At 32.3% G+C, this 19,103-nt stretch overlaps 1 protein-coding gene across 4 annotated transcripts; it reads left to right on the top strand.

Moving 5' to 3' along the window:
* On the top strand, positions 1-7,803 carry LOC102618792 (DUF21 domain-containing protein At1g55930, chloroplastic-like). 4 transcript variants are annotated; one of them, XR_008051786.1, is made up of 15 exons: positions 1-930; positions 1,662-1,759; positions 1,852-1,945; positions 2,114-2,191; positions 2,371-2,474; positions 3,086-3,167; positions 3,911-4,050; positions 4,399-4,477; positions 4,586-4,649; positions 4,785-4,876; positions 4,956-5,021; positions 5,670-5,786; positions 6,528-6,707; positions 6,926-7,218; positions 7,397-7,803. XR_008051786.1 is itself a non-coding variant. In XM_006474869.4 (15 exons), the coding sequence occupies exons 1-15, from the start codon at positions 394-396 to the stop codon at positions 7,166-7,168; spliced, it is 1,815 nt and encodes a 604-aa protein (XP_006474932.1). In that variant the 5' UTR covers positions 2-393; the 3' UTR covers positions 7,169-7,803. The 4 variants fall into 4 exon arrangements, 2 of the variants coding, with proteins under 2 accessions (XP_006474932.1, XP_006474931.1); XR_001507847.3 differs by having other exon boundaries at positions 2-930; positions 6,926-7,566; positions 7,631-7,803; XM_006474869.4 differs by having other exon boundaries at positions 2-514; positions 674-930; positions 6,926-7,803.
* Positions 7,804-19,103: the final 11,300 nt, after the last annotated feature.

The raw sequence follows: 19,103 nt of genomic DNA, 5'->3' as shown, positions 1-19,103 counted from the left end.
CCAACAAAAACAGAACCCCGCAATTTCGTATCCTTCGATTTTTCATTTTTCACTTCAAATCTATTCTTCAGAGCCGCCAAGCCGACGTTGAAAATGTGGAGACCCCAAATTTCACTTTCCTTGTTTTTCACTTGCACTTCAACTGGAAATCCAACACAATTTCTTCATTTATCCCTGTTAAAACTCTAAATGCCTTTTGTACCCCTACCAACTTCAACTTCCCAACAATCCAATTGTCAAAGCCCACAGTTCATGTACATTCCTTAATTTGCTTCTTATCTTTTTTGGGCTAAAATTCCCTTTAATTCTTCTCTTCTAATTCTGGGTTTTTTTTTTTTGGCGCAGGGTTTTATCATTTTTGTATTAAAAATTATAACTTTTTTCTATTTTTTGATGGATTTTGCTCTTGAATCATCGATTTTGAAACGACCCATATTGATTTCAGGCGTAAAAACTTCATTTTCCATCCCACAATATCGAAGTTCCAATTTTCCAGTCAGGCTTTCACCCAAAGGTAATCAATACCCGAGAATTTTCAGTTCAAGATTGCCAAGAAACAACTTTAACATTAAAACCTTAGCAAAACCATTTAACAAGGCCAATAATGAACTGAGTCGTGATAAAAATGAAGTTTTGGATTCTAATTTAGAGAAAGTTAAAATTTTAATGAAAGGGGGAATCGCTTTGGGTGCTTTGGCGTGTGTGGTATTGGTTGTTGGGTGCCAGAGAGTGTTTGCTGTCGAGAGTACAGTGAATGCAGGATATGGAGTGATAGGGCAAAGTATATTGCTGTTAAAGAGTTCGTGGCCGAAGCTTTCTCAGGTTTTAAGAGTGTTTAAAGAGCAAGGTTTAATTTTGGCTGCGCTTTTGGGGTTGTCCGCATTCTTCTCGATGGCTGAGACTTCAATCACCACTCTTTGGCCATGGAAGGTATATTATTTAATTGTTTATGTTTAATTTTATCGTCAGAAGTCATCCATTTCAATATTGCAGCAATACAAGAGAGATATGTAAATGGAATAGGAGATGTTGGCCCAAATTTTCCTCTATCAATGTTTGTATAAGTATCACATGATTGTCGATGATTTAGTAGTCCACTAGAACAATTTATATATTGACATTTTGTTTTTGGTGGTTTTGCGGAGCAAACTGTTTGATTTTATTTACTAGTGTTTGTGTATCATTTGCAGTTTTCTCAGTCCCATAACACTTTTAGGTTTCAAAATTAGACATAGTGTAGTAGTGTTGTGTGATATGCTGCTTAGTTTCTGGTGTTGTGAGCTAAGTGTAGGTTGGAGCAAGTACGAATATATCAAGTAGTGTATGATTTATTTGCTTTATATGTTAAATTTGAATGAGGACTTCATGCTGCTTAAAATTTTAGACCGCAATAATGAAGGAATGCATTATTCATTTGCTTTCTCCGTTAAATTCAACTGAGAAATTCATGCTGCATACAATTTTTGACTGTAATAATGCTTGAGCTGATATTTTCTGTTAAAAGTTAAAAGCAATTTGAATTCTAAACTGTAGGACCCATTTCAATGTAGGAAATTAAAATATGAAAGAACTCATGTGTGACTTTTGTGTATAGATAACGAGTGTTTCTTCAGATTATATTCAAATTTTCCTTTTTGTCATTGAATGTTATTCTGTTTCAGGTGCGTGAATTGGCGGAAAAAGAGGATGAAGCTGGTGTCTTTAAAATGCTCCGCACTGACGTTACTCGGTTTTTGACAACTATTCTCATTGGAACAACGTACTAGTACCCTTTTCCTTGCTGTAGTTATAGTTGATTTGAATTTCAGAGTTAATAAATTATTTCTTACTAGATTCCACTTGTGAATTCAGTGTGGTAAACATTGGAGCAACTGCATTGGTCACAGAGGCAGCAACAGCAATATTTGGTGAGGCTGGTGTCAGTGCAGCAACTGGAGTAATGACTGTATGTATAAATCTCCATTCTCTCTCTTTCTGTCTCGTGTAAACACACACGTGCTTTATGAACACATATTCAAATGCCCAATTGATGAAACTTATGCAGACATGAACATTTGCTTGTTGTTTCTCTGCAAATTTTGTTAACCGATCATTATTTCCTGAATGATATTAGGTTGCCATATTGCTTCTGACCGAAATCACTCCAAAAAGTATCGCTGTTCATCATGCTACAGATGTTGTTAGGTTTGTGGTGAGTTCAGAAATTAGATTATTTTTTCCCTATGTGAACAATGCTTGGTAGAAGTGCCCATCCCTTCTGTTTTTGCCAATTTTAATGCTTTATGTAGCACCATATCTCTATTTGAATTGGCTCATATTAATCCCATACTATGAGCGCTATTTGAGTAATGTTCTTTGAGCTGACTCTAGGTCAGACCAGTAGCATGGCTATCCTTGATATTGTACCCTGTGGGAAGAGTTTGCACATTCATATCAATGGGAATGCTAAAAGCTCTTGGTTTGAAAGGAAGAAGGTAGAAGTTAATTATAGTTATATATTTATCTTTTTGTAACTTCTATAGCCTGCTTGGTTCCTCATCATTCTTAATTTATCATGTCAATGCTTTCCAACAAATTTCTTGCCCTTCCTAGATCTTTTGATTTTACATATCTTGTGTGAATTAACGTAAACTGTTTTGCTGAGTTCAACGAAAATAATAATGGGCTCATAAACATGGACTATGCTAGTTATTACAGTTAGTTTCCTGTGTGTTATGTGTACAGTCTCTTTCATGTTTATTTTATGTTCATTTGTGAATACGATTCATCTCATATTTTAAGCAAATGCATTATTTAAGTGCTAGTGATTGTAGGCTAGCAGAGTGGGGCTTAGAATGCTGGTTATATATTCGTAAAAGTAAGTTTGTAAATTGTTGCTATGGGACAAAGTCACAAATAGGTTGCCAATAATCTTTAACTAATTTATGAATAATAAACTGAAAATAATAATCATGATGGTGATCCTTGATTTACTGCTCTGATTGAAAAAGATGCATTAACATGCTCATTACGTGGGTGGTTGTATTATTTGTTTTCTCTTACTAAACTTTCCGCATTCCTTGTCTTTCAATATTTTCTTTACTAGTGAGCCATATGTTACTGAAGATGAGCTGAAGCTGATGTTGCGAGGGGCAGAATTAAGTGGTGCAATAGAGGAGGAGGAACAGGTACTACTTATGATTTTCTTCTTGCTTTGATATTAAATATAAGTTATATGAAAATTTTCTGGGTGATAGTAGTCAAAGGAATCCACCTACGTTGTTATATGTTTTATCTCTATGATCTTTTCAAAGGAGTGAAACAATCAAACTACTGATATTTGAAGACCCTTTTGGATCTTCCAATGAGCTTTTTGGCAAATAGGATTTGTGTTACTTTATGATGCCTTCAACTGAGGATTATCTTTTTGGTAGTCAACCATGTGCATAATAGAGAGCTCTTAGCACACTGCATCGACATTTGTAAAATTCACTTAAGGTTTCTGTACCTCGTTTGGCCTATGTTATTGAGAAGAAAACCTCTGTGTGTCTGTCAATTTTGTTAAATTAGTCGCACAATATCGCAATTTAGAATTGAATTGTTGGCAAATTTTAACAAATGCACAGAATTATAATACATATTGTGGGTACTTTACCTGCTTTTCTTAAAATACAAAGGTTATTTTATACTACAGGAACATAACTTTGCTTGTATAAACTCAAATTTTTTGTTGAGCTGAAGTTCCATGCAATTATTGTCCATTTTATAGACACCCAGCTCATTTCTTGACAGAATATGATGCTGAAAGGCTATAAAAATTTATCCAAGTCATTCTCAATATTTTACATTTTGATGATCTCCTCAATCATGTCAAAATGTCCAATAATCTGTCCCTATATGTTTTGTGGTTAAGATGCTCTTGTCTTCGCAGGATATGATTGAGAATGTGTTAGAAATAAAGGATACTCATGTTAGAGAGGTGATGACTCCTCTTGTTGATGTAGTTGCGATTGATGGCAGTGCAACTCTTATTGATTTCCACAACTTGTGGTTGACTCATCAATATTCAAGGTAAATTAATTCTGTCTCTCTCTGTCTCCCTCTCTTTTTTGTAATATTTTCTTTGATGGCTAAGAAACAGAAGAAAAGAATAAAATCAACAATAAGAGAAATGTACGAGTGAGAGGACTGAAAAGTCCACGAAAACAAGAAAAACTCCTAAAGAACAGAAAATAAATGCCAAAACGCTACAATGAAGAACCTCAGCTAATCAAAAATCCCTTAAAAAAAGGAAAAAATACACAGCTTTAGGTAATAAGGAAGAAATAGATATCTTTGAAATTTGCAGTAATAGAAGACCATCTTGCCGTAAGTGATTTATATTGCAACATGCTAAGAAATTTGAGAATTTGTTTGTAGGGTGCCTGTTTTTGAGCAACGTATAGACAATATAGTGGGTATTGCATATGCAATGGATCTGCTGGATTATGTTCAGAAGGTCAGGGAATTTTCTTTTCCTGTTCCTTCCTAAGTTAATATTTCTCTGTTTGTTAATTTTATGCAACAATCTCAGTGTGGGAAATTATTGTGATCTTTTATTTTCAAGGGTGAGCTACTAGAAAGTACTAAAGTGGCAGACATGGCCCACAAACCTGCATACTTTGTGCCTGGTAATCCTTAATGCCTATTCATTTAATGTTGTGTTTCAAAATGATATTTACAGTAGTTATTGCTCTTTTAATCTTTTGTATGAATGTTTTCTTTCTATAATTTGACTAAAAAGGAATATCTGATTGGTTTTGCAGATTCAATGTCTGTCTGGAATCTTCTTAGAGAGTTTCGCATTAGGAAGGTTCACATGGCTGTTGTCCTTAATGAGTATGGCGGAACAGTGGGGGTATGAACGCTTCCTGAAATCTGGACCAAACTTAGTTGGTACTACTTTGGCTAATCATTTTTTTTTTGGGATGAAACAGGTAGTGACCCTTGAAGATGTAGTTGAGGAAATTGTTGGTGAAATCTTCGACGAAAGTGACTCAAAAGTAATGTGTGCTGTGGAGTTCTATGACTTCTTAATAACATACTGAGTGATATGCATATTACTGACAGTTAATAAAAGTTTGTAGTAATTTGGTTTAATAGTTTTTTCTTTAATGGTCATAGTTAATATGTTTCCACAAGTGTGTTTAATTATCTTTCCGGGTGCTACATATCTGAAGCACGGAGTCTGCTCTTTGTTTTGTGTCTTTTTAGTAATATGAGTTCATCTTGAAGTATGCTAGCATTTAATATCATGGGATTATTTGTTAGCCATTTAGATAACTATTGTTAATATTTTAAGTAGCTGTTCTGAGTCGAGTTTTTCCCAGTTCAGAATAGGCTTAATAGTAGGATGTAATGACAAGAAATATGATCAACAGTTATTCTTGTGCATGGAACCATAGGTACTTTGTGATGTTCCTAAAGGTTCTTCATATGATCTAGTGAGAAAAATGAGGAGGCCAAATTTTGCTTCTGATTTTCAAGTCTTTTTCCTGTCAATCTATGTTATTTGGATGCCAATATAGTTGACATTGACGTAAAGAACATTAGCAAATAGTAATGGCAGTTGCTAATAAATGATGATGCTATAGTTTTTCTTATTTTTATTTCTGCATTTTTGTCTCATTTTTTCCCCTTTTGTATGATAGGAGGAGATCCAAAAAAAAACTGGTTATATTGTTATGCGAGCGGAGGGGATATATGATGTGGATGCTAATACATCTATCGATCAGCTCTCTGAAGATCTCAATATCAAAATGCCAGAGGTTTGTTGTTCCTGAAAGTATCACTCAACAGATTATGTTGAGCAAATGCTAATACCATTGATTTTAAAGTATATCGTGTGGGGATGGATGTTGATTGTCTTTGTCTGATATGTTGAGTAGTAACTGCATGTGGATTGCTCTCTCTAGTTCTCCGTGTTTTACTTCATTTCCCCTTAATTAATAGAAACCGGTCTTAAGGTAATTCAGGCGTAGTTTCTAACAGGCTCTAACCTGTCTAACAGAGGAATGGTGTCGAGGTAGTGTCTTGTTCAATATGACCTCTTTAGCATGATACTATTGGCTTTGAGAATCATCAATCAAGCTGTTCTTTATGTGACGTGGATAGGATGAGCTTCAAAATATGTATGGGCATATATTTTAGGAGCCATAGCATGATCTGATATGAAAATATTACTTGTACGAACAATTGCTTGGGATTAGCCTTGAGACTGCCCATTTTGTGCATGAGTTTAAAGGATTAGACTATCTAGATCACTCCTTCAAGGATTCGATTTGGTGAGACCCACATTGAATAATCCTCCTTTTTTCTAGTGGCATCATAGTAATGACAAAAAAATAGCTACTGTATGGCTTTATTAAGATACCTTTTTAGTCTTGCATATTGGTTTTGTATTTAATTGTGCTACAGAAGCAGATGAAGTGACTGAAACATTATCAAATGTCCATGATTGTGTAATTCCACAGTTCCATTTACCTTCTTTTTCTCTTTTTTGTTTACAGGGTCATCAGTATGAAACAGTTTCAGGTTTTGTATGTGAAGCATTTGGATACATCCCAAGGACAGGCGAGAGCATCAAAGTGGTTGTTGAAAAGGAAAATCAGGAAGAGAATGATGAAGATACTGAAAATGGATCTGACCGCCAAGATTCTAAGGAAAAGCACCAAATTTACAAACTTGAGGTATTGTTTGGATTCTTCCAGTTACTCCATTGCATTAACTAATGGTTATAAATTTATTTTGCTGGAGTCAGTCTTCAGCCTATCATTCATTGAATTCATATACTTTATTTCTCCCCAGCAGTCAAACATGGCATAAATGCAAAATGAGGGAATATATCTTAATTTGCCATTCTAACAACTGCCGACTGATATGCAAGGTTACTTGGTCTTTGATGCAGATTCTAGCCGGAAACGCCAGAAAGGTTAGTGCTGTTCGATTTGAACGTATAAACAATGATGAAGCAAAGTTGGATGCCAAAGAAGTAACTCGCATGGTTCCTAAGATTATGAAGAGGAAATGGAGCAGTGATGATGAGTTGGATCATACTGAAGATGATGATTATACATACTCAAAGAAACCAGAAGATCATACTCATGTTGCCTCTGTAATTTCTGAACATGAGGATGATAATGACAGTTAAAATTAGTTACATTGCTATTTTTTGCCCTCATTCGTAGACCACCTATTGAGGTAAAGCATTGAGAACACAATAAAGAAAATAAGAGCAAGTGATGAAGTAACATTGTCCCTTATTTTTGCTAGGGAATTTTAAAACAAAATTTTATAGATGAAGAGAGGTATCAACATGCGAATCATTATAGTTGTTTGTTTCTTGCATGATATCATCTGCTGCATAAATGTTCACCAGCAGTGGAGTCTCAGTGTGCTGGAGATCAGATCTTGTGCTCTTCTTGTTAGGTTGATGTAAAAAGGAACCATGGAGAGGTGGCCTAGCAGGAGGGGTCTGTTCACAGAAGCATAACAACCTGGATGGTGCCTCATTGGCTAGAGTAAGCAGCTCTGATGCAGAGAACAACTGTAAGAGCTCTCGCTTCTGTCTTATCTCTTTTGCTCTCTGCAGCTGTCTGAACCTCTCTTGCAGGAGGGCAATTGAGTGAATAGTAGCTTTACCACTTGGCCTATCCATCGGAGATGAACAATGTTTTCAACGAGACCGGTGGACTACGGAGTGCCCTGTGGACGTGTGGTAGAGTTTGTATCTGTTCTTATTTATGGGACATTGAATATAATTGAAAATGGTTTTGACTTTTTAAATATAGCCTCCATTAGATTCCGAATGACATTAAAGAAAAAGCAGAAATGACAGCCGAGTACAAAAGTCCAACAAGGCAAAGGTATGTGAAACATTATAGAGTTGAATTTGTGAAATGTTTGAGGGCAAAATTTCTTTATAAGTTAAGGGTATGAAATTAAAGCCAAAGTTGAATTATGGAAGTTAGTTTTTGGAACGGTTTTGCCGGGTGATGCTGTCTTCTCCAACAGCTGCAATAGCTTTGGAGAAGATGTTGCCACATTTTTTAGTGAGATTTTTCTATTTTAACCCAGTGAGAACATACTCTTTTTTTCATTAAGCAGGAAAGCTAAATATGTGGAGACAAGAACAATGTTGGAAACTGGAACAAACAATCATTTGTTGAGTTTATTACCATTTTTAATTGATTTAGTTACTTCATAGAGACGATAGAAAATGAACCCACCTGAAATCAAAGTCCAAGTAGCAAGAGCCATTAGCTTTCTCTCTATCCTCGAGATGTTCAATGTATGCTTTTCTCCATTTTTCTTTAATTCTTTCAAGCTTGTTTGAAGCGGATATAAATTCTCACCTATTTCTATTTGTATGTCAACTAAAATGAGATCCAAGATTTACAATGTTAAAAATTTGTCACCCATATTATCGGAAAGGATCGCGACACTGAAACAGTCGCGAAAAGAGTTTGCGGTTCTTTGTTTTATTGATTTAATGACTGAATTAGTTTAATTTTAATCAGTTAAGTCGTTAAATTTATTTGTATTTTTTAATTTCATAAAAATTTTCAATCATTTAAGTTATTATATTATTATTTAATATTTTTAACTTTGTGCTTAATATAAAATTTTTGAATTATATCATTAAAAAATAAGCTCTAAAATATTTCTAATTGATTAATTAATTTTTATCTTTACTTAAATAAAATTTGATAATTAGCATTATTACCCATCTCTATAACTTGAGATAATAGTAGTAGATTATTAGTATTTTTATCTTTTTATTTTCTTTGAATTAGAATTATTTATCTTCATAACTTTATATGAATATTTTTCATATAAAAACATCATGGATTACATTATACTTGATTAACATATACTAATTTAAAATATTAAAGAGTTGTATTCAATTGAGTATAATTTATATTATGATAATATATTATTTTATTTATATTCTTTGAGTGTTTATTATTTATTTAACATTTATAATTTACAAAGACATAAATATAAAAATATTAGCTTTTAAGTTTTTTTAGTTAAAAAAATAACAACTTAATATTTATTTTTAATGATTCAAGAAAAATGAAAAAAAAATAAACATGTTATTCAAATTCAGACATTCAATTTTATTTAAAATTCATACTAATTAATGTCTATTTAAATTTTAAACAAAAATAATAATTGCCACCTTATTTATTTATTTATTTATTAAAAGCATCCTTTAGGACAAATATACTTTTTAATTACAGACGCCTAAATGTATTATATTTGGATATGTGTGATTATTTTTAAAAATACGAAGTTTCCATGACTATTTTACTAAATTACGGAAGTGTTATTGTTCTTTACTTATCAAAATAACGATAGTTCAAAAACCAAGTAAACTTAAAAAAGAGTATTTAATTTATTCTTTGTATAAGTGTGTAGGTCTGTGCAAAGCATGAGTAGATGCAGAGCTACAAATGCTGTTAAAGAGAAGGTAAATAGGTGTTAGGAAATATGTCTCCTGCTTTAATGAGAATTTGTAAATACTAAATTAAAATATTTACTATGCCTGTCTTATTTAGAAGAATTTTTATTTAAGGTATAACTAATTTTTCTTTCGGGACTTGACTTATTCAAAGAAAAATACAATTAGGATAAGAAAATGAATACTTCTCCTAGAAGAAATAGTCATTATATCTAAGGAGTTTGGGTTCACTTGGTTATATAACACAACAATTAGTTTTTCTCTAATTAAACAATTTTAATGTGAAAGAAACGTTAGGTCTATTGAGAGATTAGGTGTTATTAGAGTTTTGATTGTGAAAAATAATATTAGAGTAATTGTAATACACAGTAAATTTTTCTCTCGTTGTCTTTGGCAATTGTGACTTTTTTTCTTGTGTAGGAGTTTTCTATATAAATTTTTGTATTGTATAATTGATTTTAGTCCTTATTTATTTTCTATTTATTATTTGTTTAACATTTTTACTTGCAAAGATTAAAATTCGCTAGATACATGCGTAAGCTAAACATGAGCATGCTTTATAGAAACTAGAAGCATTTGCGTGCATGCGCCTCTTTCTGTTTAATATATACATTTATGCTTTCTTCAAGTGCTTGGCACAATATTTTTCAAGCAAGACTAATTAATTGACAGTTTTATTTCATAATTTCTATCAATATTAATATTAAATTATTTCATCCAATAAGTTCATCTAATTTTTATTGTGCTTTTATTTAAATTAGTCTATTATTGATTTTTTTTTCCACGTTACGTAAACTTGTGTTTTTAAAAAATTAAAATTAAAATGAGTATGGTCAATTTCAACTTATATTTATTTAGGTCATTATACATTTTTTTTTTTAAAGAAAGAAGGTCAACAATTAAACTATACTTAAATAGTAAAATTTACTAAATACATACATTCTGCAATAATTTTTTAGTACAATCTACCAAACAAATAGGTACTTTTTAAATTTGTCCAACTGACTATTTCATCAACATAGTAAAAGTAAATTATTTTATAAGCATCAATTTTAAATTTTGGGATTAGCTCATGCGGTGTTATCATCCAACTAATATTTGTACAAATATTTTGTGCCTATATAATTATTCATATTTTTAACAGCGATGGCTAGTTACTCACAAATTATAAGAAAGTATTGAGATATATTTATTGGAACCAAACTATGAGGTAAAGAGAATTTGGTCATCTTATGTATCAATTGATGCATGCATAACATGTGTAATTGAATTTAACATAATTACCACTTGAAAGGTGATCTTAAAAATAAATACATACACGACATAACATCATTTACTTGTTGGATGATAGATATGATATTTTTGATATATTATAGAATATCTTAATTTATAGATAGGGATGACAATAAAAATCTATTAATAATGGTAAATACATATATATAAGTTAGGGTCCAACTATGTTACCCACGGTGTTTGGTACCCCATTTTTTGTCTTTTTCAAATCCACCTTTAGATTCAACTCAAAAGTTGTACAACGGCTTAGATGCATTTGTTAGGTTATTAACATTAAATACCCTGTTGTTTATACAAAATAAAAAAATTAAAAGTTTTTAAATTTTAACATGTAAGTCCATAATATTTTAAATTTTTTTAGACTATTGAACTAGATTTTCAATTAAATGACTTATTCTTACATTTGTTAATATTTATTTAAATTAATAATTCTCTTATTAATTAATTTAATATATAGCTAAACATTGTATTTTTTTTACTAACCATAATTGAAGATATATATATATATATATATATATATATATATATATATATATATATATATATATATATTATTTTTAAAAATTTAACAAAATGGCAGCCAATTTCTTCCCATGTGAGAGACATTATACCTTTTTTTTCTCTCTAACGCAAGATATTTTACTATCTCAAATGGATGAAATGCACAAAATATGAAAATGAATTTAATTTCATATTATCTATAATTAATGTTTTATTATTTTCTTGTAATATAATATTTATTTAACATACTATCAATTATTTGATTATGTAGAAAAATATATTAATTTACTAATAATAATAATAATAAAGCATTAGTTTATCAATTCGTAAAATCATTAGTTTATCAATTCATAAAATCATTTTTGTTCATTTGAACAAGGATTTTGTATTTTTGGTTGAATTTTTGTCCTTAAATAAAAAGAGTAAATTTAATTGCACACTTAACTAAATTAACTAAATTGACTTTTGTTATTCCACCCCAACATTTTAAATAGTCATTAGCACACATTTAAAATATTTCATTAACTTAATTAAAGAAGGGTAAAAAAATAAATCTAAAAAATTACTCTATTTGAAAATAATTTAAATATTTCTTTATTAATTTTTTGTAATTAAAAAGAAGAGTAATAATTTTATTTTATTATTTTGTTTCTATATTGTAAATCATTTTAATTATCTTTTAATATTAATCATTTTAGGAAAAGTAAATAAATAATAATAATTTTTATGTAAAACACATTAATTAGTATTTTATATTATAAAGTGCATAGTGATTTATAATAAAAATTAAATATGCATGTTTACCCTTGCAATATATGTATGTGTATATATATATATATATATATATATTGCCTCCTGATTACATTCTTGTTGGATTAATGGCTAAGTGCTAGAAAACAGAACCATGACCATGACCAATTTTTTATTTTTTATTTTTTAGTTTGGTAGTGAAATGAATTTTTTTTTTCCTTCAATTCTAACAATTTATGCATTCTCTTCTCTACATATATTGCAATAAAAAAAAAAGAAAAAAACTTATATTGTCCAAATTGATAAGTTTACAATGTCGGAGTATTGTATTCATGTCAGCATATTTGAAAAGTGCTTCTGAAATAGATCGTGGCTTCCAAAAACATCATTATAATTGAAACTTGTTAGGTGCGGGACTAATGTGTGAAAATATAAAAGTCTTTAGCTTTTTTGTTCTTTAAACAAATAAATGGACTCCATTACCATTAACCTTGAAAAAGACAAAAAACGGGGGGTGCGAAACCCATGTGGCAACGCGGTTTTGGCCTATAAGTTAAATATGATGAGAGGCACTCTAAATCTCTCGTAATAAAAAAGCAAACAAACAACGCATAAACGCCAGTCAAAAGACGAAAAACAGAAATTTTCTATTATCCAGAAGAATTGAAGACTAGAATTGTGGTTGGTGAGTGTGAAAGCTTTTTGGGGGAGGAATGCATACATTAAACCTTAGTTCGTTATTAAATGTCATCAACGGCATAAATCAACTTATCAAGTAATTAGGTTCAACACCATGCCCTTTCCAGCAAATCTTTTATTAATTACTTCCATAAGAAGTTAAGGTTGAACACCATACCCTTTCCAATTTTCTTTTTTAATTATTGATGAAAGTTAAATATTAACAACAGGAGCTAGAGTTCAATACCGTGCCCCTTCCCAGTATTATTTACAGGGAAAAATCCGCATATCTTACTAAAAGCAAAAGGTGATGAGGTTCAATTTTATGCCCTTTACGCCGAATATTAAATGACAGCAAAAGGCACAAGATACAAGAGTTTGGCCTTCCAAAAGTCTTTGTTAGTGGATACTAAATTTTTGAAAAGCCAGCCAGCCCCTTTTGTCCTTTACCTGAAAATAATTTAAGAAATAGGGATAGAAACACAGGTACTCTCAATTAGTCGCTGTTCTTGATTACGTGTAAACCCTGTGGAAGTACCAAAATTTGAACAACTCTGATAATGGGACAGAGCCATCATGATTTGCTAAGTCCATGCAAGCTTTGTTTTGACTAGACTATCGTGTGGTTCCATTTCTTTAATTGGAGAATAAAATATAAAAAGAAATGAGGGAACCGTGTTTAGTTGAAGAATTTGTAAGAATAGTTTAACGATATATCATTGTCTTGGAAATTACCTAAAAAGAAATTAATTTTAAAAATATTTGAAACCATCACTGCAATCAGAAATTATCATAAAATCTGTGAAGACCTCCTGATTTGTACAGTAGCTTTGAGCATAACTTGAAAAGCTGCTCCGACAAAAGGAAATAATTAATCAACATTTCTATGTTCCTAGCTGTTAAAAGATATATCACTATTATTATTTTTATTTTTTTTATTTTTTTTTATTTTTTATTTTTTTAAAAAAAAAGTATCTTTCAAAAGAAAGATGCACATATGTAATCTTTCTTCTCAATAAGTTGGTAAAATGAATGGCATCTAAGGAGAAATGTCAATTCTACGTATATGGATGTGCGAGTAAGTTTCATCGTGTCTTCCTCCTTAAACAGACATTTCGAAAGATTTTCATCATCAAAGACGAAAATTCAACTACTTCAGTCATTTCAGCTTTAGTTTCAGTCAATAAGACAAATAGCATCATTGGTCAATTGGCTCCATAGCTTCATTGGTCAGTTGGTCTCATAACTTTTACCTCAATAGAACCAACTATTTAATAAACGTATGTCATATATTTCAATATGTTAGAATATTATTAAATAGATAGATGCACAGATGACATGGTGCGATCGTCTTATTTAAGTTTTTCTCTGCTTTCAATTCTTTTTACAACCATGAAACCATAACACTTCTTTGCAGCAGCACTGTAAATTTTCATATAACCCCTTCCATTCTTCTTTATTTAAATTTTACTTCATAAATATTAAATTGATTTTCATTTGCTTCCATGGACACATTTCAATTAGCACCTTACACTATTTAATATTATTTTTATTCTATCACAATACTCCCTCTTTTCCATTTTGAGATTGAATAATTGCCATACTTAATTTAGAACCTTAAACTCTTTTTTTTTTAATATTAGGATTTTTTTAAATTTACTATCAAATTTCATTTAACATTTTATTTTTTTTTATAAATTGTTTAAAAAAAATTATATATAGTACCTTTTACTTACATGTATAACAAATTATGTAATCTCAACAACTCAATTACAAAAAAATATTATGATTTTTCTTACTTTTATTTTCATCATGTTACTTATTTCAAGTATTATTATTTTTATGGGTGCATTTGGTTCATTATTAGTTGATGTGTTAGGTTGCATTATATTATTATTTTTTTATCAAATTAGATTGCATCAAACTATAATTTTGAAAAAAAATTATGCTTCATATATAGTAATAAATTTTTTTTAGTAATATAATGTCAGTTCATACTACATAAAATTAATTCAGCACCCCTTTGGGGATGATGAATTATCATTTACAAGGCAAATTAAAGGATTAAATAATATGATAAAAGTAAAAAAATGAAAATTTATAAGTTTTTTGTAATAGAGCTATTGGGTTTACATAATTTATTGTGAATGTAAGAAAAAAATACCACAATATTTATATAAAAAAATTGGAATAAAAAGAATGTAAAAGTGTTAAATGAAATTTGATAATGAATGTATGAAAACAAAACCCGATATTTGAAAAAAAAATTGTAATTAAAAAGGAGTGTAAGATTTTAAATTAAATCTGCCAATGATTCAATTTCAAAATAGTAAAGAGGTCTATAAAAAATAAATAAATTAATAAAGAGGGGTATTATGATACAAATGCAATATTGGATAAAAAGATACATAAATATGATATAGTATAAGGTGTTAACTGAATTATACCTATGGATGCTGGTAGAAATAAGCTTAATACTCATGAAACAAATGTTAAATAAAAGTGAGTGGAGGTTATATGAAAATTTGTCATAGAAGACAAAAGAAGTTCTATGATAGCACAACTGTAATATAGCTAGACCCCAAGTATATTTATAATTATACTATTTCTTTTCTCCAATGACAATATTTTAAATAAAAACTTGAAAAAAAAAACTCAAAATGTGCTTTTAACATTCTTAGGGTTATTTCGACCCAGCCCCCAAATGTTTTGATATTTTCCACTGGCCCTCTAAATGTTTCAACAATTTTCACTCCCATCCATTTTCGTTAATTTGACCGTTATTTTTAATGGAGCTGTTTGAAATTTAAGTAAATGTAAAAAATGTCCCTTATCTTGAATTGGAGAAGAATTAAATGGCATAAAATTCTAATCCAATAATCGATATTTACATTAAAAATTCTTAATTAAAGATAATTACACAATAATTTCATCAATTAACTTGTCAAATAAATTCAATTTATCATCATCAAATAATATTTAGGGCATGAACTTCTAAATTTACCCTTTGACTGTTAGAATAAACGGTTAAATTAACAGATTTGGGTGTGGAGTGGAAATTGTTGAAACAATTGAGAGCGTGGTGGAAAATATTGAAACATCTTAGGGCAAGGTGGGATTTTTTCATCAATGTCTAAACATTGGATAGGGATATTTTCATCCCACAATTTTTGTAAATTCACTTCACTTCTAAAAAGTAATTACAATAAGTTCACAATATTCTTAAAAAATATAAACTAATAAAAGTTTTTTATAGTTTATCAATTAAATCCTTCTCTTAATTTTTTTCTTAAGTTCTTTTACCATCTTTTATTATAAATTTCAATATAAATTTTATTTTACTATTTTATTATTATGATATAAAAAGACAAAATTACCCTCATAAAACATGAGTTATTATATCTAATAATTTTGGTATTTAATTTTGCGGCTTATAATCTAATATTTTTAAATGAAACCTAATTATTATTTCACTACACTTACGTGTAAATGACATAAATTTGACAATCTAATAATTTATATGAGAATTGTGCCATAAGGACACTATGTTAATTCAATTAAAAAATAATAATCGTACTAATAAAGTAATATTAGAAACAATGAGTTTGGTACAAATTAAAAAAATATTGAAGTTAAAGTAAATTCTTGATAATTTTATTTTATAATTGTAAAATAGTCAATTTAAACTTATGTTAATGTTGATGCAAGATTCTGGTTACCCTCTCGACCATGACCGGGATCTCTCCTCGTAAGGATTCTTCTCTAGAAGTTCTTGCGTACTCAGAAACAGGTTAGAGCACGCTGGTTGTTTTCCCAGTGTAAACCCTCCGACGCTCATGTCAGAAATAAAGGTTTTGTGTTCCTGGGAACATTAGCCACAAATCTTATGGCTTATTTCTGGTATCGAGTATTGAGTGCTCTCTTTATCTTAGTTTCAATATAAAAAATTCTAACCTTTTTACCTTCCCTGGCTACCTTTTTATAGGCTTCTCATGAATTCAAACCTTCCCTCAATTCATGCCCGTTATCCTCCCACCTCTCGAAAGTGAATGCTCCATTTCTGCAATCGTGGGTGGTTGCATGGCCTTCGTGCCTTGATTCTCGGGTTGGAGAGCACGTCTCGCCAACTGTCGTTGACCGGGTCTCCTCGACTCAACCCTTAGCAGGAATGGCTTTATGCTTCTAGCAGGAGATTGGCCTCGCGGATGGCATATTCGTGGACAAGCAGAATATTCCTGCTCTTAATCCCCCGCTATCAGACTCTTACAAGATATACCTGCTCGCGAGACCCTGCTACCAGAGGTCTGTTCATCACTGCTGGTCTTCGTCGAAGCACATCCCCCAAACACCGGTCCCCCAATTTCTAGTGTTGGGTAACATAGTGAGCCGACAGTAGAAACTCGACAGTTCTTGCTTGCGCGGGATAGGAAAAGGCTGCCAAGAGTCGTGTCGCATTAAATTGCGGGCGAGGTGATGTGGCAGAAATCTACCCCTCTATTTGAATTTCAAACCGACGGTTACAAGGCTCTTGGGATTTGTGCCATTAAATGTTGGCAACCTAAGAGTTTGTTCCTCATTAGGAAAACCCAAAGCTCCCAAAAGAGAAACTCATCATTTACTCCATTTCTGTCTCTCCGGCGAATGAGTCCTTCCTCACCCTCGGCGTAAAAGCTTCATTCCTTGTCTCTCTCCGATTAAGTCACAACTTCAGGTATTATTTCTTTTTTCCTCGGTCGCGAATAGTTGTAGACAATTTCTTTTACGTTTTGCTTGGGTAGTGTTTGGTGATGCAGTTCTGGTTATAGTTTAGGGAATGTCAAAAGGTAAAGAGAAGGTTGTTGAGATTGATGATGACGAGTTAGACTTCTTGCCTAGTCTGCTCGCTGATTCTGCTTTTGACCTCGGGATCCCCTTAGAACCCATTAGACCTAGTGTTGGAACTAGTACTAGGAGGATGTCCCCCCAAATAATCTCCTCAACCGGTAATAGCGATGACGAGGGTTCTTCTGGTTCGGAAGATACCTTGAGTGAAGGCCAGGAGGATGATTCTGGTGAAATGTCCCCACCAGGAACATCGCGACTAGATAGGAAGAGCACAGTAGGGGGTAGAGCTCTATCACAACATTATGCTATTGATTTTATAACGTGCACGACCACAGTAGATGAGCTAGTTAATCTCCGGGCTAGATACGGCATTCCTGATGAAATTCCCCTCAGGATCTCAGGAAAAAAGGATACTCCTAGCCGACCTCCTAGGGGGTATGTTACTCTGTTTCTAGAAAGTTTCAAACTTGGGCTGAGGTGTCCCATTCAGCCCTACTTTGCCCAGATACTTAATGGATTGAATTTATCTCCTGGTCAATTAAACCCCAATAGGTGGCGGGTACTTTCTGGTCTGTTCATATTGTAGGATAGATGTTGCCAAAGCGAGCCCACAGTTAACAAGGTGAAGCACATGTACCAACTAAAGAGCAACCCCAAAGACGCCGGCTGGTACTACTTCCAATCTAGTACCAAGACTAGGAAACCCATTACTAATCTTCCAACTGGTGGTGGTGGGACTTAGAAGAAAAAATTCTTTTTTGCTGAGGGTCTCTTGGGTCAACTTTCACAGATTGACGGGAAGGATTACCGCGTCCCACCCCGTTTCGTGGTCCCAGGTTGCCTGCTCGCTTCAGATGTTTTGTCTCCATAGTCATTCTTATTTTGCTGATTTGTCTTTAATCCAATATCTGCTCGAATTTCAAGTTCTTGGGTGTGCACTACTCGCTTCAACTCGGGCCACTCAAGCGGGTTGAGGCTGTATTGGCCAATTCTTATTGGCACAGAGAGTTGCTAACCACCTACAACTTACTCGAATCTCGCTTGGTGTCCACTGACTCTGGGATGGAGGACGCTGTGATCGGGGCTCTGAATCGGAAACGTTCTCATCCTCACACTGCTAAGCAGACCAGAATAAGGACACTCCCACTGCAAAGCGGGTGAACATTGTGCAGCAGGTTCCTCCCTTAAAGACCCTACTACTTCATCCTGCTAAAGTCGGAGAAACTAGCAGAGCAGCCACTGATCTCGCTTCCTCTTCTCCTCTAGTCGGGCCGAGATCTCGTTCATCTGACAGTCGAGCAGCACACTTGGTCCCCTATATTAACGAGTTCTCTAAACTCATGAGTAAGAGAGGCCTGGAGGATTTTGATGGCAGCACCTTAGGTGAGCTAGTAGGGGCCATGCAGTATAGCGCTTTCCATCTCGGCTGCATGGCCACTTACTATAAGGCCAAGGTTGGCCGTTACGATCGGAAGATGAAGGAGGACATTGAATCGGCGATGACCAGAGCTGTCGCTGTCGAGAAGAAAGCAGGAGACTTGAATCTTGAGAATCTAAAGTTGATAGAGAGAGA

The sequence above is a fragment of the Citrus sinensis genome, chromosome 9 (assembly GCF_022201045.2).
Source record: "Citrus sinensis cultivar Valencia sweet orange chromosome 9, DVS_A1.0, whole genome shotgun sequence".
In the NCBI taxonomy this organism is placed as follows: Eukaryota; Viridiplantae; Streptophyta; class Magnoliopsida; order Sapindales; family Rutaceae; genus Citrus; species Citrus sinensis.
This window is presented reverse-complemented; position numbering and strand designations above follow the sequence as displayed.